Raw genomic sequence first — 19,499 nt, forward strand, 5'->3', positions numbered from 1 at the left:
AAGCATTATTTACTTTTGTAAAGATTTAAACTGCACTTGGCACTTTGTCCTCCAAATCTTTTACATTAGTTTAAGAGGAGATGAGTTTTAAATTCATTCATTAAAAATGTAATATTACAAATATATTTTAAATTTGGAACATAAAGAGTCAATTCCAGGGGCCTCTTTAGCCCGAGCGAGCCCCAAAATGGGTTCTGGTACCAGTTCCGAGGCACATCATTCGAACCAGCGTTTCCAAACTGACCTCCGACAAAGCGCTCAAAAGTCACAGCACAAACCCCGAGAAACCTCACACTGCTGTCCATAAATATAATTGAAAATCTCCATACCTTTTGGCGATTTTCGTCCGGAACAAAACAGTTATTCCATTGAACATTGGTGCAGAGCTGTAGCGCATTTCCTGGTCTGTCTGTGTGCATTGAAATCAATGCGCTGAGACGTTCCGTGTGAAAACCGAGCGGATCTTTCGCCTGGACCAACCTATTTTTCGCATGGGCGTCGAGCCCACCTTATCAAGATTTTTACTGACTTATCGCCCTCAACGTTCCAAATAACACCCCTGACGGCTTTCAATGGACTATTACGGACCTAGGAACGTGTCATATGAATAAATCCACCAATCACAGGCTTTAAAAATCCCACATAGACACCGAGTCACAGCAGATTTTATTCAAGGATGAGACATCTGACATCTGGAAATAACTGAACATGACTGAAAATTATTGCAAACTGTTTTATTACGATGTATTGAACACTCTTAGTGATAAAGCAAGTGAATATATAGTTCACATGTAGTTATATAGTATATAAAATTAGAATAGAGCAGCGCAAAATCTGGTTCCGAAAATCAGAATTTTGTTTGAAATTCTGTACTCGGACCTCATTTTATGCTGGCCTGCTGAGTAAAATTATCTTGGACAGACCACAAACCTGTTGTGCTATGACTGTGGAGTGATTTTCGGGTTCATTAGGCATCATTTAAAAAAAAAGTTCAATAAAAGTGCTTTTTTTTCAGGCGAAACTGAAACTTTTCAATTTGAGCTGTGCCATAAGTGTATCAGTTATTAACCAGAAACATATACACAATATTTACACATGTGAACAAGTCTCTCACACGTTTTCCATGTATTATACCATCAACATGATTAAAATAGACCTTGTAGTTCCAGATCTACAGTCTGAAAGGTATGGGTATGCTATTTTCGAGCAGAGGCCTAAAAATAGGGCTCGGGCTATAAAGGTTTTAATTAATCACGAGATAGATGTCCACCATTTAAACTTCTTTCACTATTTAAACATTTCATTTTTATTTAATGTTTCTATTGTTATTCTGGTGAATTAACCATTTAAACAGAGTATTATGAAATATTTTCTTTTCTTTGTTCCACATTCACTTACAGTATCGATAAATGATCTAATCTCCTGAACCAAATATCTCATTCAAAGGCTTTTAATGAATAGATTTCTGCATATTTCTTTTGTGGGATTTGTGATTTAAATAAAACATATTATACAACCCGCTCAACGTTTATTGAGAAGATGAAGATGCGTAAGCTTACTGGGAGGTGCGGGTTCCAGGGTAAACGGTTCAGGTAGAGATCCGTCGCAGGTGGAGACATCCTGTGAGGGTGATTGGGTGATGAGGAGCAGGTGACTGGTGGGAAAGTGTGAGGACCTCTGGCGGACGGATGGAGAACGACAAGTCTGGAGAATGATGCTGCCTTGTGGTCGTCCTGCAGAGCTCACTGAATATCCTCCATCACTGCAGCTCACACACACACACGTCCTTCCACTAGAAACCAAAGTATGTAACAGATGATATGAACCAGACGTGACAATAAACCAGTCCGCACTTTGACTGAACTGCTGACCCTCTGCAGCATTGATCTTGCAGAGAAGGTGATGAACATCAGGAGTCGTTCTTGGTTGTGTTCCGTTTCCTCCGTGACATTCCTCCTCGTTCTCTCTTCTTGCTAAATGAGTTTATCCTCGTTAAACGCTGAGCTCGTGTCAGCTTCATTGTACCGTGTCTCACGAGGCAAACATGAGGATAAACTAACACTGATCTCTGATCAGTGCTTAAAGGTCTGCAGGTTTAATGCAATTATGTCAAAAACAGACAAAAAAACCCTCAAACATCAAGTTTCTCTACAAAGAAGAAAAGAGGCTTTCGATGTGAATTATAAGTTGTATTCAGCACCAATAAGAGGCTTTGTTTGAGTGCGTTAAAGGATAAATTCACTCAACTGATGACAAAGCATTATTCAGCCATGTGCAGTGTTTATATTTCAGTTATTTGTCTGAACTTTGAACTCTTCTTATTCACACATTTTCCAGTCTTTGTACATAATTTAATGTTTCTATACTGTCTTCATCTATTTTAATCTCTTCCTCTTCTGGATTAAATAAATAAATAAATAAATAACTAAACACCTTTCATACAAGAAATGTAGCCGAAGTGTGTTACACATGAAAATAAGATGCAAATAAAACAAAATGTATGAAATTAAGATTAAATAGAATTAATAAAATGCATAACATGAAATGAAAACGAAAATCCACTGAATATTATTAATTATTATTATAATATTGAAATCAGCACTTATATTTGCAGTGTGCACATTTCCTTCAATATGCTGCCTGGAGACACATTTTAAAACCCTGGACAGTTTTTAGGCAACTCCCCCTCACATTCCATCGCAAACTATAAACAATATAGAATTATAATATCATACAAATCATATTTTTGCATCTTTAAACTGTTTTTATGTGTAAATAAAGAAACAAACGTTCCCTTACAAACCTAAATCACATATCTCCAACATGTAAATCTGAACTTCTGTTCTTTGAACCACGACCGTCGTCTCAGTCGGTTTAAACGAAGGCGATCAAAGAGAAATCCAAATAAAAGAACTCTCACAGAAGCAGCAGGACACGGTGGAGAGGAGGCGTGAGCCGCCGTTTATTGTTAGGGAGGAAGTTAACTTGGTTAACTGCACTGAAAGTCACACAGAGAGGACGCTGTAGGAATATACATACAGTATATCTTATTGGCAAGTAGATATGTTTTAGTAAGTACAATCTCCTCTATCAGGTACTCATGTACAATATACACGTTAAAAAATATAGTTTGTCTGCATTGCGATCACCGGTTTTCTTTTTTGTTCAGAATTCACATTGAAGTGTTACAGGTTCTGGAATGGCGATGGAACTAAAGAGCACTGTTGTTGTTTGTCTGTAGTTTTAATAGCCATCACATACACAGAGGCATCCGCACAGAAGGCACGTCTGCATCTACATCGCTGACATGATGATGGATGAGCAGTTTCTATCATCTGGGGAGTGAAAAACAAGGAAGGCAGCATTCACTCGCCAAAGCAAAAACACAAACGACACACACACACAGAGGCACACACACACGCACACACACACACGCACACACACACACACGCACACACACACACGCACACACACGCACGCCACGGGACAAAGCAAGCACTCCACGAAACGTGAGGCGAGAACAGACTCATCGATAATAAAAACTGCATCCAGTACACCAAACGACAGAGGATCTCAGTCAGACCACCCAAAAAAAGACCACCCACTGATTTCATGATTCCAACAGAAAGAAGATGTTCAATCAGCGGTCGTCCCTCGAGGCAGAGAGGAGAGACGCTTCTTTTCCTCAGTGGAGAGAATCTGAGTCAGCACCGTTACAACAAGTGCACTTCCTCAAGGCGCCGCGATGGGAAGGCTTCACAAACAAAGGGAAGCACTGAGGCCACGCCTCTGAACTGATGACGATCCACAACATCAGACTTCCCCAAAATACTGCAGCTGATTGTGAAGATGAGGCGAAAGGAAATGGTTTGACATCACAAAGGATCGACACCATTCTCACGTCTGGCAGGTCATTAGCTTAGCTTAGCATAAAGACTGGAAGCGAGAGGAAACGGCGAGCATGTGGACCACAACATGCGATTGACTCGTCGTGTTGCACTTTGTTCTCGTAGAGTTTAAACGAACGAGATACATTGTGTTCATCGGCGAGCTTCAGAGGCTAGCTGTGTCCAGTCTTTATGCTAAGCTAACCAGCTTTCACACATGCACTGCAGCACTGAAATCATCTATAATCACTCAGAGCGGACAGTAAAGTGAAATTGACGTCCGATCGAGTGTGAATAGAAACGCTCAGTGTCCTGAGAGTTCATGGCGAGCGAGTTTATGACGTTTCTAACGTGCTGCTGGTGCAAAACAGGAAGAAAGCAAACATCCAAAGGTGAAAAAGAAGAAGAAGAGTCCTTTACACAAAGACGTCAACGAGATTCAGGGAATCAAACTCCTCAGAGGAAACTCAAAGAACGCCGACAGACTCAGTCGTTTATGACCAAAATACAAACCAGCTACACGACTGTTGTGTTTTTGCAAGTAGGTGAGAATAACGTCTGTTGTGCGCACATGTGTGCACGTGTGTGCACATGTGTGCACGTGTGTGCAGACCTGATTCTCTGCACAGTCGTCAGGAGTTCACGTGAGAAGAATCGACTCTGCAGACGCGAGATCGGCATCGATCGTCTCATGGAACGCTTTGCAAGAAAGTAAACGAGCAAATGTTCCCACGATGTCGACAGATGTTCCCTTAACTGCTTTAGTTTGATTAACATGATCAGAAATACAAGTGTGTGTGTGTGTGTGTGTAAACTACTGACAATCACGGGGACAACACTCTAGAACCACAACATTGACGATCTATAGTGCCAAAGCTGAGACGTGGAATTGCTTCTTAAAACAGTGACTCTTAAAATGAAGTACATGTGGTGCTCAAAATAGGCAACGGTACACAAAAGGCATCTGTCTTTCAAATAAAAAACAAGAAAAACAAACAAGAAGTATTGAAAACAAAGAAGTTATATGCACTTTAAAAAACAACTTAAAAAACAAAGTTTTCTTTTTGTGGCGATGCCGCGACTGACAAGCCCCTGAAATCTGAATACGCCGTCACACCGCATGGACTCTTCTCTCTAAACCGCAGATTAGATCATTTAGAAGTCCACCGGGTGGATCGAGGCTCGACTGAAACTGTTCTGCTGCGAAATAAAAAACAGTGCATCAATCAGGGCGTTGGGCTTGAGCTCAGGAATGGTTAACAAACAGACACCGTGTATCCCGAAGGAAAGAAAGAAAGGAAGAGCATATTAACACAAAAGAAGCCTCAATTAAAGTTCCTCTTCAAGGCAGTTCTGGCGCCAGAAACAAAGGAATTCATGTTTAGAAGAAGATTACGAATTAAGTGAATGTGGTGTTGCACTACAATGCCGACAGCTCTTCATTCGGACACATTATTCGACATAACGAAGTGAAAGTTAGTCAATACTCGCTGGGATTCAGCCCCACTCGGCCATAAATAAGGTCTGTTTAAACGGGCCCGATAGAGACTGTTAACTGGCCGACAAATGTGGATGAAATGATGGTTTTGGCACAGGCCGTACAAAGAAAACTCCTCACTTCCATCTACAAAGAAACCTGCTGAACCTTCCTTTGGTTAAGAAAACAAAACAGAGAAAGGAGCAAAGGTCAGCACGGTTTCCCCTCTGAGGAGAGCGACCGCAGCCCTGGTTCGGGTGAGACTTACAGACGCGTGGTTTAGTAGCAGGATTTAGCATGTTAGGCTTCTCAAAGGCTCTTCTGATGATCATCACAGTGGTTTAGAATTCAACGAGAGGGCAAATGTTCATGTAAGATGAGCGAGAACAGGAGGACCCTGGTGTCTGGTCTCTCTCGTGTGTGTGTGTGTGTGTGTGTGTGTGTGTTTCCATTGTTCCATGTCATCACGGTCAAGTCTCAGGCGTCAAGGTGTGTCTGGCGAAATAAACTTTCAAGTATCGAGATCCTGGAAGAGACAAACAAATACAAACAATTACTGGCGAGTCTGAAAACAGTACGTTACTTACCTCACAGCTGCAGAGAGAACCAGACGCACCGCACGAGACCACTTCCACATACTGTTCAGAAGACGTATTCATGTTTCTCTTCTAATATTCATCCAAATATGACGATACTGTGAATTTGATACACGTCATGTAACCAGCTTATTCTGTCTGGATATTTAGAATAAGGCCTTATTCAGAATAGATAATAATGTTTATTGTTCTGGTTTTAGGAGAATTCTTTGAACATTCAGATTATGAGCCTCAGTTTGGGGTTTTTAGAGACGCATGCCCAAAAGAAAAGCCCAAGAGAATCACACCTACTTATAACCAGACGGCAACCTCCGGTTCTTTAGAGTGAAGCCGATGCTTCATGTGTTAAAGCTGCATTCTCTCTAGTGGCCACCAGGGGGCGACTCCTCTGGTTGTATAGAAGTCTATAGAAAATGACTCTACTTCTCTCTTGATTTATTACCTCAGTAAACATTGTAAACATGAGTTTATGTCTCAATCTCTAGTTTCAAGTCTTCTTCAATACAGCATGATGTTCATTTAGTACATTATGGTCCATTTAGAGTCACACAGACCATAAAGCAGGGGATGCTTTAGGGCGGGACTACACAGTGATTGACATAAGGCGTCTCTACGTCACTCTACAACCCAATGAGACGGCACTTCTTATCTACAGTCTATGCTTATAACTTGTGAGTACTCCTGGCAGATGTTGACCTCATGTGGTATCTTTTGCCATCAGGGCCCCTCGGTGAATCGACCTGCCCGAGGAGATAAATCTCCAGAATCAATCTCTTTTAAATCACATTTTCACAGACTTGGCTTTCATGTGACGTCGTCTTTTTACTGCTTTTATTTGTTTCTGTTCTAGATTTTTATTTTTTGCCGTTATTGTATCTATTGGACCGTTTTATCAGCGGCTATTCTGACCCACAATCCTCAGCGCGGCCGAGGATACGAGACATCGACGAGAGCGACGGACGGACGGCACACAGAGGACAGTTCAAGGCGCAGCAGCAAGAGGCGTCGACGTGCTGAAGCCACACCGCATGCAACAGCACGAGCAGCTGCTGGACACGTGGTGCTTATAAAGAACGACAGCCGTTCTTCATTGTTAAGAGTTTAAAAAACAAGCTGGAAACATCTGATACATCATCAACTTATGGAAGACTTTTGGTAAACGAGTTAGCAAAATGCTGAATTTACCACGTCAGCTCTTATAATAACTTAAAGCCCGTTAACGCCTTCATCAGATCTCCAGCCTTTGCGTTTCCACCACCAGCTCATGTTTTACAGTCTCGTATTGATTTTTGGTTCTGAATGAGCAGCGTGTCAGTTCATTTACCCGGAACTGATAGAGCACTGGGGTCAGAGGTGAATCTCATCTGAAGCTCTTCTGCTGCTGCATCAGGCCCACGTTCTCATACACTCTGGAGCTGTCCTCCCTCATCCTGCCAACACACATGCACACGCACACGCACAGACACACACACACACACACACACTTTCATGAGTAACTAAGCGACGAGGCTTTCTTAACAAGCGGTTTTAATATGACATGAACAGGTGAACAGCAGCCGGGTACTTACTCCGTGCAGGTGGGAGTAGGAATAGGAGTACAAGGAGGCAAAGGGCTCTGCTCTCCTCCGGTCAGGTCGGACAAAGAGTACTTAATGTTGGTGTACTCGCGCCCTTTAATCTTGCTTTTCTGCAGAGGAGAGAACACGGGAAGTTTAGGAGACAGGAAGAGGGGGAAGAAAAACGGAGAGAAAGGGAAAGAATGCGCTGCACACCTGCTCCTCCTCGATGCGTCTCTGCAGCGTTTCTATGTAGTGCTGCACGGCCATGTAGATGAACCTGTACTGCGCCTCCGTCTGCACCATCCCGGAGCGCTGGGAGCGAACCATCTGGATGGTCTTCGGCACGTCGATGTCGCAGTCCACCCCTGCAGCACGAAGAAAGAAACAACATCTCACACCGGTGACGTAAACACAAGCGACATTACGAGTCTGGAACACGGCGAGAGCCTGCGGAGCTGATGGAAGGTGTTGCTTTATAGAAAGCCAGCTGCTGGAGATAAGATGATGAGATGTTATTGGTCCCCGGAGGGGAAATTCATGGCGAGAAAAGTATATTTTCATGAAACGATTCAGCAACAAAAAAACGCCAAAAGCATCGAGGAGAGTGTAAAAGAAACACATTATGAATACAATTAAAAACAGTCATTAAAGAGCAAAATGAAGAGAGAGAAAAACAAGCAGAGTAAGACGCGTATTAAATACAGGAGCACATGTTACAGTGGAGCGTGCAACAGATGATCAAGCATTTCATTTAAAAGACGTGAGAATCTGCAGTTTTAAGGGAGTTTGTTCCGGTCTGGATTAAAAGAGGAAACACAGATGCAAGACACTCGAGCTGACAAAGGGAAGACTCAATGGACTCACCTTTTTCTCTGATCACATCGATCAGGATGTCGATCACTATAAATGTTCCTGTCCTCCCGATCCCCGCACTGAAGAACAAGAGAGGCAACGTCTGTGAGCTAACGCGTGTATTCGTTTCCAGCGTGTGTGTGTGTTGTTATGGGAAAATATGTCATGGTCTTATGCTCTCGACACGTGTTTATGCCAACAAACACAAGAAAAGGAGAACGCACAACAAAGATGAAGAGCAACCACGACCAGCGCAACAACACGACTTTTGACTCAGACAATGACAAGTCAACGACGCATAACTGTACCAGACGCACCGCAACAAAAAAAAAAAAAAACTTGAAACATGATCTCTCAGCTCTTCGCCAAACAGCTGACTGTGTATTGTCGTGTGGCAACTAACGACCAACAACTTGACCTGTTTCCTATCACTGACTATGCGGACGACTTTGACAGCGACAGTGATTCAGCGACACGTCACTGCAGATGACGGTGATGTATCTGTGAGACTGTGTTCTCTTTGCTTGCAAGCAAATAAATTGACTATTACAACTTTGATCGTTCATCCAGACTCTGTTTCATTTGACATTGATTTGATAACACTTTAACACTCTTCTCCCGACTATTCATAGAAATATTCCACAACAACTTGGCGTTGTCGGCAGGATTCGCTGACTGTCTATCAGAGCTCCAGAGGGACTGACCGGAGGAGAGGCCTCTCCCGGGAATCCACAACTGAAGTTTCCTGTCTTATACCTCATTAGCCGAGAGCGAGAGCATACACAACATAACGTGAATTTCAAATAAAGTTTGAAATAAGAATCGTGGTTTTCCAACATAACGTGAATTTCAAACAAGGTTTTTTGCAAAAAGTTTTCCTTCGAGAGAATAAACATACGCTGTATGGTGACGACTGTACTGTAAAGGTAACGTTAACGTATCCACGCCTGAAAGATGGGTGGAAAAAGTAGTAAAAGCACAGAGCCCTCGGGCCCAATAATTGATATGATGCGACAGAAATATGGAAACGGGTGTTTAGAATGCCTCACGTGCTGGTCAAAGGAGTTTGGTTTTCCTGAAAACGGCTGATTGAGCGCCGCGAAGCTCAAAATGTTAAGAGGGGATTTAGAAGGTAAATTGAAACAGATTAAATGTACGAAGAAAGACCGAGTCAAAGACTTAGAAATAAAAGTGAAACATTTGGGAATGATAAAAGTCATAGAATGAGTCTGAGCAGCCCGATGCCAAGGTCTTACCTCCGATAATAAATAAATGTGGGACAAGGACAATCACACTGCCAAATAATTGAAAGAATGATCAAAATTGGGATTCCCTGAAAGAGGCAGTTTTAGCCTACGATTAAAATTTGATCAACTCAAAACGTGCTTGGAGCAGAGAAAGAGGTGAAGCAGAAACAAATAAGTTGATGTCCAAGAGGAAACGAAAATATGTGTAACTGTTTAAAATAGACAGAGAGGCATATGAGCAGAGAGAGAGAGGAATGCACACACACACACACACACACACACAGACACACACACACACACACACACACACAGACACACACACACACACACAGACACACACAGACACACACACACACAGACACACACACACACGCACACACACGCACACACACACACACACAATGCTCGCTCGCAGCAGCTGAAAGAGGGGTCACACACACACACACACACACACACACACACACACACACACACACACACACACACACACACACACACACACACACACACACACACACACACACACACACACACACACACACACACACAGAACTAAGCATTGTATCTCTACATGAGACGTTGTCTAACATTTACTGCTGAACTTTCGCAGCTGTTTTGTTCTGTTTGTTTTGGTCATTTTTAGTCCTTGGTCCTGGTCTGGGGATTCCGCTTCCTGCTGTATGCTCCCCAGCCACAAACAACTTGAACGACACCCACCACTCAACACGTCGAGGATGAAGAAGACGAACGAGACTCGTCAAAATCTACAGAAGGCTTTCCGCCATCCATAAGCCTGGAGAACATCACACAAGAGAGTTGTGTGACATGCAGCATGCTGAACATGAGGATCAGTTCAACAACGGACAACAGAGAAGTTTCGTCAGCACAGATGCAAGCATGCCCAGCTGATAATGTATCAGGGCATGAGAGGAAGCTGAAAGACCCTTTGAGACTTTGACACACACCAACTGAAGACTTTGTGTGCCATACATGTGGCAGCTTGAACATTGAGGAACAGATGCTCACGCTCCATGAACAAGGAGTGGTGGGAGGGCTCGACAATCAGCCATCAGGGGGGGTGCAGCAGGGACCGGAGTGAGACCAGAGCTGGACCAACGACGTGCACACAAATACAACACAGAGGGTGAGTTAACTTTAGATTCTTTAGATGACAAACTTGTACATTTAATACACATATTAGATACTAGACAAACACCACTCACACCCACATGTGTATTCGAATGAGATTGAAGAATTTAGATGATTTAGAGAAGTGGAAATGATATAATGGTATAATAAGAGTCTGTTGGACAAAAAAGTACTGCTGCTGTCTGTTTCTCTGTGTCCCACACAATCTGAGTTTGTAAAGGGGGAGGATTCCACATGTTTCCACATGTTTCCACATGTTTCCACATGGTACAAGCCCAGGACTGGTGTGAAGGACATGTCTGACTGGCAGCAAGTCAGACTCAATTCACTGACTTCAGCAATATAGAGGATCCTGGTAATGTACAGTAACAAAGATGAAGAGCCCCTCTCGACACGTGTTTATGCCAACAAACACAAGAAGAGGAGAACGCACAACAAAGATGAAGAGCAACCACGACCAGCGCAACAACACGACTTTTGACTCAGACAATGACAACTCAACGACGCATAACTGTACCAGACGCACCGCAAAAAAAAAAAAAAAAAAACTTGACACATGATCTCTCAGCTCTTCGCCAAACAGCTGACTGTGTATTGTCGTGTGGCAACTAACGACCAACAACTTGCCCTGTTTCCTATCACTGACTATGCGGACGACTTTGACAGCGACACTGATTCCTTTGATGATTTTGATGCGCAGGTCTAAAGACAGATTTCTGTCTTTTTATTCTTTTGTGTTAATTGAATTATATTGCCTGCTACATTTATGGGATCTTTTATCTCACAAGAACTGTTTTTCTTCAGATATTTCAAGTGATGTATTTTCAAATCATACTTTTGGGTAATACTTCTGTTGTTATTGAAATGTCCTTATAACATATTTTTACTATATTGTGTGATTACTCTGTAATCAAAGAGTGGAATGTTATGGGAAAATATGTCATGGTCTTATGCTTTAGGATTGAAGAATGTAAGTCTTTAAAAGTGCAGGCACAAAACCTATTTGAGTAGATGATTCTATCAGTTTTGCATCCAGGTGTTTTGTTATCTGTTATCTTGTTATCTGTTTTCCTGTGCATTGTTTCTGTCTTCAAAGACGGCGACACACAGAGGTTTAGATTACGGTACTTCCTGATGAGCATCAGCTGAAGAGCATGACCCTCTGTATGCATATGTGATGTGTGATGGTAAAACAGGCTGATTCAGACTCTGTATTTCTTGTGACTGAACTCTTTGATTGGGTCACAGTGACCCAATCAAAGGAAGCAGTATAAAGGTCCATGTATCTGACTATGTTGTCAGAGCACCTCCTGCAGATGACGTGATGTGTCTGTGGGACTGTGCTCTCTTTGCTTGCAAGCAAATAAATTGACTATTACAACTTTGATCGTTCATCCAGACTCTGTTTCATTTGACATTGATTTGATAACACTTTAACACTCTTCTCCCGACTATTCATAGAAATATTCCACAACAGTGTGTGTGTGTGTGTGTACCTGCAGTGTACTGCTATCGGCCCGGCGTCCGCTATGCTCTCCTGCTTCAGGTTGACCTCCTCCAGGAAGTCGAGGACGCCGCCCGGGTCGGTGGGGACGCCGTGGTCGGGCCAGGCCCTGAAGTGGTACTGCCAGACGGTACGTTCTGTGTTGCCCTGAAGACAGCGAGGAGCCACTTTCAACATACAGCAGAGAGATTCAACACAGTTCAATTACAACCCGTCGATACTGAGGCTTTTTGAGGATTAAGGCCTTCAGACTCTGGGAGAATGTTGGGAACGTGCCGAGAAACATATTTTGTGGGCTCGTGGGCAGCGAGGGAGATCTTTCTGAAAATCACATGAATGTGTTTCTATTGTTTGTACATAAACACATCTCACCTGTCCGACTTTGGACAGCTTGAGTTCTCTCAGGGTGTAGTCGTGTGCAGACGTCTCTCTGACGTTGCGAACGCGCATCGCTCCGTACTCCTTCAGCGCCGACATGTCCGGCCAGTACTTCACACATTTACTCTGAAAAGACACAAAAACACACCGTTGACTCTGATGAGCAGAAGTGGAACAAGTAACGGCACCGATACCACAGTGTGGAAGTACGAATATCTACAATAAAACACTGTGGAAGGAGCAGCTCTGCCTCATGAGTACTTTTACTTCTGATACTTTTAAGCACATGCTGATCATACTTCTGTACTTTTACTTGAGTTACTTATTGAGTTCTGGATCTTTCTTGTGAAAGAGCATCTTTAGACCGCTGTGTTTCTATTTCTACTGAAGTAAAGGATCGGAACCTGACGTGACAACAGGACATCTGCATCAGGAATACTTTGCCACACGTCCCAGTGTCTCTGCTCAGAAGAGTATGAATGGTTCTCCGGGTGGACCTCACCTTTCCTCTCTCCACCTCTTTGGTGGTCATGACGATGACTCGAGAGTTCTCCTGGAACACCATCCTCCAGAAGTCACTGATGGTGTTCTGCAGACAGCCCTGAGTAGCGATGTAGCTCTTCTTCACCTTCGTGCTGTTTAACTTTGGGTCCAGCTCGGGCTGCGCACACGCACACGCACACACACACACACACACACACACACACACACACACACACACACACACACACACACACACACACAGCTGAACACTGACTGAAAACATGAACGACTTAATCAACACAATATTACATCTTCTAGATTTCATGAAGTGCAGATTCGTTTGTGTTTTGCGGCGGATGAAGGACTTTACCACGACAGCAGATACTACCAGGATGATGTTGGCGTTGATGTAGTCAGAGCCCGGCTCACTCGGCTCCCTGTCATTCAGCACCACACGCGTGTGGTCGACTGCAGACAGAAACAGAAACAACACAGCTTATAGAATCCCACTCAGGTGGGCAGAACTCAGGTGAGCAGTCGGGGGGGGGGGGGGGGGGGGGGTCCTCACAAGGCAGAATGTTCTTGTATCTGTTCTTGTTTTTGTTCTCTGCTCTCTGGCCTTCTTTGCGACTGTAGAGCAGCTTGCACTCCTGTTGCTGCAAAGTCTGGATGGAAAGAGAGCGAGAGAGGAAAGTCACATCTCAGCATGCTGTTCACAAGCAACAGCACAACACGTGAGAAGAGAAACAATAAGGTGCCATACAATGAGAGGTTACGATACGAGAACACACCATCACTACAACAGTACGAGACGATGAGATTCAACATGATGACCCTCTGAACCCCAAAACCCACCAACTAGATTGAAACTATTTATTTAAACAATCGCCAAAACGACACCGTTTATCACAGCCAGAGCTTATTGAAGAAAGTTATTATTGTCAGATTTCCATCTTTCCGACAGTCCTTGAACACATCAAGTGCGACGAACACTTCCGTCAGAAAAAGCAGACGAATCTGAGCTTAAAATTGTGATGTTTCATCAAAAACATTGTCTTCTACATGTTCTCATTTCAAATGAGCTCCTCAGCGCAACTATGAAGTCATGACTGATTCATCTGAGACCAACCAATGTGACAGCAATGAAAAAAACACTGCTCACGGTTCAGAGGTTAAACATGAACGTTTGTGAGGTCACATGACAACAGAGCACTCACCTCGAACTCTTCCCAGAAGCCCTGCTTGACTTTGTCCGTGGCCTCCGCTAGTTTGCTCAGCTCCCTCACCCGACTTTCGATCTCTGCAGCGTTAATACGAGTCGTGTTCAGGGGCTGAGGAGGAGGAGGAGGAGAGCAGGAGTCACCACTGTTACCATCAGGAGAACTTTTAGCTTCACGGTAGAAATGAGTGCGACGGGCCTGAGAGGAACCTGTTTGAGCTGAAGCACGGTGCCCAGCGTCTCCACCATGGGGTTCTTCTTGTAGTGCTCGACCAGGTCGGTGAGGGAGTCAAACTTCTCCCCTCCGCCGACGTCGTACTTCAGGTCCATCTAAATATAAAGAGGCCACAGTCTCACCGTCACAAGACATCTACATGTAGTATGCACAACTACTGATGCATATTCCGTGGGGTGTTCACCTGGCAGCGGATCATGACGTGGGTGACTTTGGGTTTGCTGTCGCTGCTCACGTCCGTCTTGTCGTCTCCCGTCCGGACCGACAGAACGAAGTCCCCGGGGTGGCTCTGGCTCTCCCTCACCAGGAAGCTGCCGTTCTTCCCTTTCTCCGTCAGCAGCTTCTCGGCCTCCCGGCCCGACAAGTGTCCGTGGAACCATCTGGAACAAAAGACAAAACTATCAAACTATGTCGCTGAAGAACGCTTTCTGCACATCATGAACCAGTCTGTGCATTGTCTGTGTTTACATCATGCTTCTTCAACACAGCATGATGTTCATTTAGTACATTATGGTCCATTTAGAGTCACACAGACCATAAAGCAGGGGATGCTTTAGGGCGGGGCTACTGTGATTGACAGGTCTCTACCAGAGACGTACACGGCATCTCTACGTCAGCAGTTTGCGGTGATATTAAGTTGTTTTGTTTTATTGCTCCCATAATAAAATGCCCCAAATACAGCTGGAGCAGGAATACATGTACCGGTTGCTAAAACAAGACAGAAATTTGAACATTGGTAATGCATAAATAGAATAATAAAAATGGTGTCCACTCACCGCTCGGAGGTGGGGTCGGCACAGTTGAGCGGATACTTGAGCTCGATGACGTCTCCGTTCTTCTCCTTCAGCTGCCCGTGATGCTCCATGTAATACTGCACCAGCTCCGCCAGCGTGGCAAACTTCTCCCCACCGTACAGGTCGTAGTAGTCGCCTGTGTTCTGGATCTTGATGTGGGTGACGGCTCCATTTCGCCTGCAGACGGAAAATAATAAGAATCATTTCGGGAGTGCTGTCATCACAAACAAATCACAAATCTAACTACTGTGTAAAGTATATTCTCACAGCAGTAAATATAACGTTTAGACAGAAAACAGTCCGTCAACAGAAGACTGTATAATTGCATCCAGTGATTAGTCGAGTGAACTTATCTGCAACTATTCTAATAATCATTTTTCAAACACAAATATCAAACATTAAAAAGTTCCAGCTTCTCAAATGTGAGGATTTGCTTCTTTTCTTTGTCTTACGAGACTTTATACTGAACATATTTGGGTAATAAACTGACAAAACCAGCAACATGACATCATGTAGCGCTTCATCAATTCTGTTCTTCATGACATTTATTTTAGAGCGATTGATTGACTGATCAAGAAAACGATCCCGTCTTGTGTTGTGATTAATATGACCAAAATGTAGAATTAAAAACACAAAGTCTCCACCAACAACATGGCTGCCATCTCCGTTATTTAAAAGAAGTGAAAGACTTCTTTGAAAGGTGCTTTTTTGTGACACAAACCAAAAAAAACTGGCGGCATAAACTGAGATGAGTCATAGTGAGTGACCGGCAGCAGCTCAGAAAACAGAAAAAGGAGAAGTTGAGGCAGATCTGAAGCTCAGCGGCACGAAACCCTGAACGACTTCTGGTTTAGTCTGAATGAGCACAGAGACAGACGGAGACACAGAGACAGACGGAGACAGACGGAGACAGACGGAGACAGAGGACGGGTCTCCGTCTCCCCCAGAGGAGCGTGACTTGTTTTGTTTCCGTATGAAGTAAACATGGTGAGATGAGAGACCGTGCAGTGAAAATAAGAGACTGAGACACAAATAACTCTGGCTGCATCAGCTGAACGCAGTTAATGATACGTCATCTTAAAACATGTGAGACTCAACCCTGAGATGAAACCACAAACTCTTTTTATTCGTAAAAGACTTCCTTCTCTGGATAACACGCCATCATTCCACACAGTTCATGCTTCAGACGGAGCAGGATTATGAATGCTGAATCAGATTCCAGCATCATTTGATTTTTCAGGCCCTGAAAACACAACACGGCTCCTCATATCATCTTTTAAAGTCGAAACATGTGAGAGCAAACAACTGTCCGTTCACACATCCAGAGAGTCACTATCATTCTGTGGAGTCGTGTCCGAGTCCACCAGATAAATGATATTTACCCTCGCTGTAGCTGTTCTGATGTGAAACATCTGGCTCGTCAGCTGCTCCATGTTCACCAGCTAGTCGCTCACTACGTCTGTGTGTCTGCTCAGTGCTGAGCAGGTAGTGTACACTGGCTTTATGGAGTCATTTGATCCATTCTCATTATAAACATATTGATTCGTGCAGCAGTACGTAAGATAGACTAGAAGTAATTTAACATTCAATTTAAAGGTCATAATGTTGTTCACACAAACACAAGTTTGAATATTAATAACTAACTCATGGATGAAACATTTCATTTGTCTGATCCTCAGCGTATCATAGCAACATATCGGACCATTTTGTTGCATGTTTACAAACGTTATTGATGTAAAACAAACATTTATCACCTGGATGTATTTGTTGTCCAGCGCCTGTTTTATGACCTCTTTGTTTACATTTAGATCCCAAATCACACCTTTACATTATGATATTTACTCAATGAAGGACTATTTTATCTGGAACTTATTACGCTTGGTTTTAAAAAAAGAGTATTAAATAAACTCAAACGGATATTGGTAACAATAAACCGTGAAATCACCACATCTACATGTACACTTAAAGGCCACAATACTTTCAAAATAAGAGAACCCAACGTAAACGCAACACTCTTATCTTAGGTGGTGGTTCTTTCATTTCTACCGTGCTTCCCCACTAGAAAGTCTATTTTTAAACTGCTGACACAGCGTCACACTGTATCCTGTAGTGTGTGCATCACTCACCGTACTGAGAGGGTAAAGTCTCCCGGATTACTCTTACTGGGTCGGGCTAAAAAGCTCCCATCCACTCCTCGAGTCAGCAGGAGGTTTTCAGCCTCCACTCCTGTGATGTTGGGGTGAAACCACCTGAAAGAGAGCGGAGGAGAAACACCGATCAGCCTCCGTGTGACGAGCACGGCTGCTTTCACTTCTATGAATAACACGTTTGCTCCTTTTTCATCTGAAAACAACTGATGGATGCAAAAACTGGAGCTGCACCATAACTTCACCTTTCAACTGAAATACAACATATGAAACATAGAACAAACATGAATCATATCACGTGTGCTTTTCTGTCTTTTTAAGTCCTATGATTCTTTTGAACAGAACTATCTTAAGACTTTTCTCTCTCATTCTTCCCCCCCCAACACTGTTTGTCTGTTTGGTTCATAATATCTGTGTGTCATCCTCCAACACACTCGGCCAGTGTTTCCTTCATCACTGTCCTCACACTGCATGTCGTCTTCCTCTCTGTGTGGAACATAGTACCCGTCAGTGTTGTGTGTACAAATAGTCCGACCTCTTTCCACGTCTTCAGTACTTGCTTCTTCATTCTCTCTCACTACGTGTATCATTATGCACCAAAATACCACAGAAAATGTCCTTGTATGTGAAAACCTACATGACAATAAAGCTGATTCAGATTCATGGGGCTGAGGAGGTTTAGTAATCTATCATATATTATTAATATTTACGTTAATGATATGTTTGTGCATCTAGCCAACATTTTCATTCTACTTCTCCATCGTAGTTGTGCTACTGGAATTACTTTCTAATGTGTATAAATGACAGATAGTAATAGTGTTTACCAGTGGTGGACAAAGTACTCTTCCCTGAAATACAAATTAGTACCACAGAGTAGAAATACTCTATTACAGGTAAAGAAATCCTGCATTCAAGACTTTACTTGAGTAAAAGTACAGATGTATTAGCATTAACATGTACTTAAAATAGGAAAAGTAAAAGCACTCATCATGCATAATGGCCCATCCCATAATCATATACATTATATGACTGGATTATAATCATTGATGCATGAATATGTTTAATAATAATATAAATATAAATAAATTTTACTTAAGCTATAATAATACCAAATACTTTATTTGTTGATTATATTATGCAAGTAACTAACAACTTAAATTCACAAATAAAAGTAGAGAAGTGAAAAGTAAACACTACCTCTGAATTTGTAGTAGAGTACAACTATGAAGTACCTCGAAATTGTACTTAAATACAGTATGAGTTACATTTCTACCACAGCTTGTGTGTGAAAACCTGCTGATTCTTTATTACCATTACTTATAAACTAGTATTTCCTTTCATTATGAGTGTGTGCTTTATTTACCTAATATTATCATTCTGGTTCTCCATAATGTAACTACTACTAACGTTATTGTAGATCTACTCAGTGACAGATAGTAACGGTGTTTACTAACCTCAACATCTAACTTAACTTACCAGTGTGTGCTATAAATGAAGCGCTCTCTAGCTAACTAGCTATTCAGTTGTTGTTGTTTTTCCAGAACAGTCTACTCACACAGAGCTTGTTTACAAACACAATCAGCTGAGTTTAGTTAAGAGTTAGCTTCCTCTGCTAACATAACTAGCAGACATTGTTGTCCTCTTACCTCCGAGATGTCATCTTTTTCTCGTCCCTCCTCACTTCCTCGCTGGCAGTTAGCAGTTAGCTACAATTAGCTAGGCTAACGTTTTCCAAACCTTTCCGCTTCGATCACAGAATAAAAGTGCTTCATCGGTTTCACACCCGGTTTTTAAAACGGGCACCGAAATCCAGGCATGGAAACCAATTTTTTTTTGTGTGCGTTACAAAAAAAAAAAAAAAGTCTCTTTTAGGCCTCGGCCTCGGAGACTTCACAGCAAAGTCGCTTATTGGGACGTCACCAAACATGCGACAAAATAGAGGGGCGCGCGGATTGTTTGGCCGTTCTTCGCT

At 42.8% G+C, this 19,499-nt stretch overlaps 1 protein-coding gene across 2 annotated transcripts; it reads right to left on the reverse strand.

Annotated features, from left to right (window-relative positions):
* Positions 1-2,933: 2,933 nt before the first annotated feature.
* Positions 2,934-19,438, reverse strand: ptpn11a (protein tyrosine phosphatase non-receptor type 11a). Of its 2 annotated transcripts, XM_079289570.1 has the most exons (16): positions 19,174-19,438; positions 17,507-17,629; positions 15,363-15,557; positions 14,771-14,966; positions 14,562-14,681; positions 14,350-14,463; positions 13,701-13,797; positions 13,503-13,600; positions 13,152-13,310; positions 12,644-12,775; positions 12,264-12,418; positions 8,384-8,451; positions 7,733-7,884; positions 7,529-7,647; positions 7,285-7,390; positions 2,934-5,890 (listed from the first exon to the last, which is right to left on the reverse strand). In XM_079289570.1, exons 1-15 carry the CDS (start codon positions 19,185-19,187, stop codon positions 7,321-7,323), a joined length of 1,812 nt encoding a protein of 603 aa, XP_079145696.1. In that variant the 5' UTR covers positions 19,188-19,438; the 3' UTR covers positions 2,934-5,890; positions 7,285-7,320. The 2 variants fall into 2 exon arrangements, with proteins under 2 accessions (XP_079145696.1, XP_079145697.1); XM_079289571.1 differs by lacking the exon at positions 7,285-7,390 and having other exon boundaries at positions 19,174-19,437.
* Positions 19,439-19,499: the final 61 nt, after the last annotated feature.

Source organism: Melanostigma gelatinosum, assembly GCF_949748355.1.
Source record: "Melanostigma gelatinosum genome assembly, chromosome: 18".
Lineage (NCBI taxonomy): Eukaryota > Metazoa > Chordata > Actinopteri > Perciformes > Zoarcidae > Melanostigma > Melanostigma gelatinosum.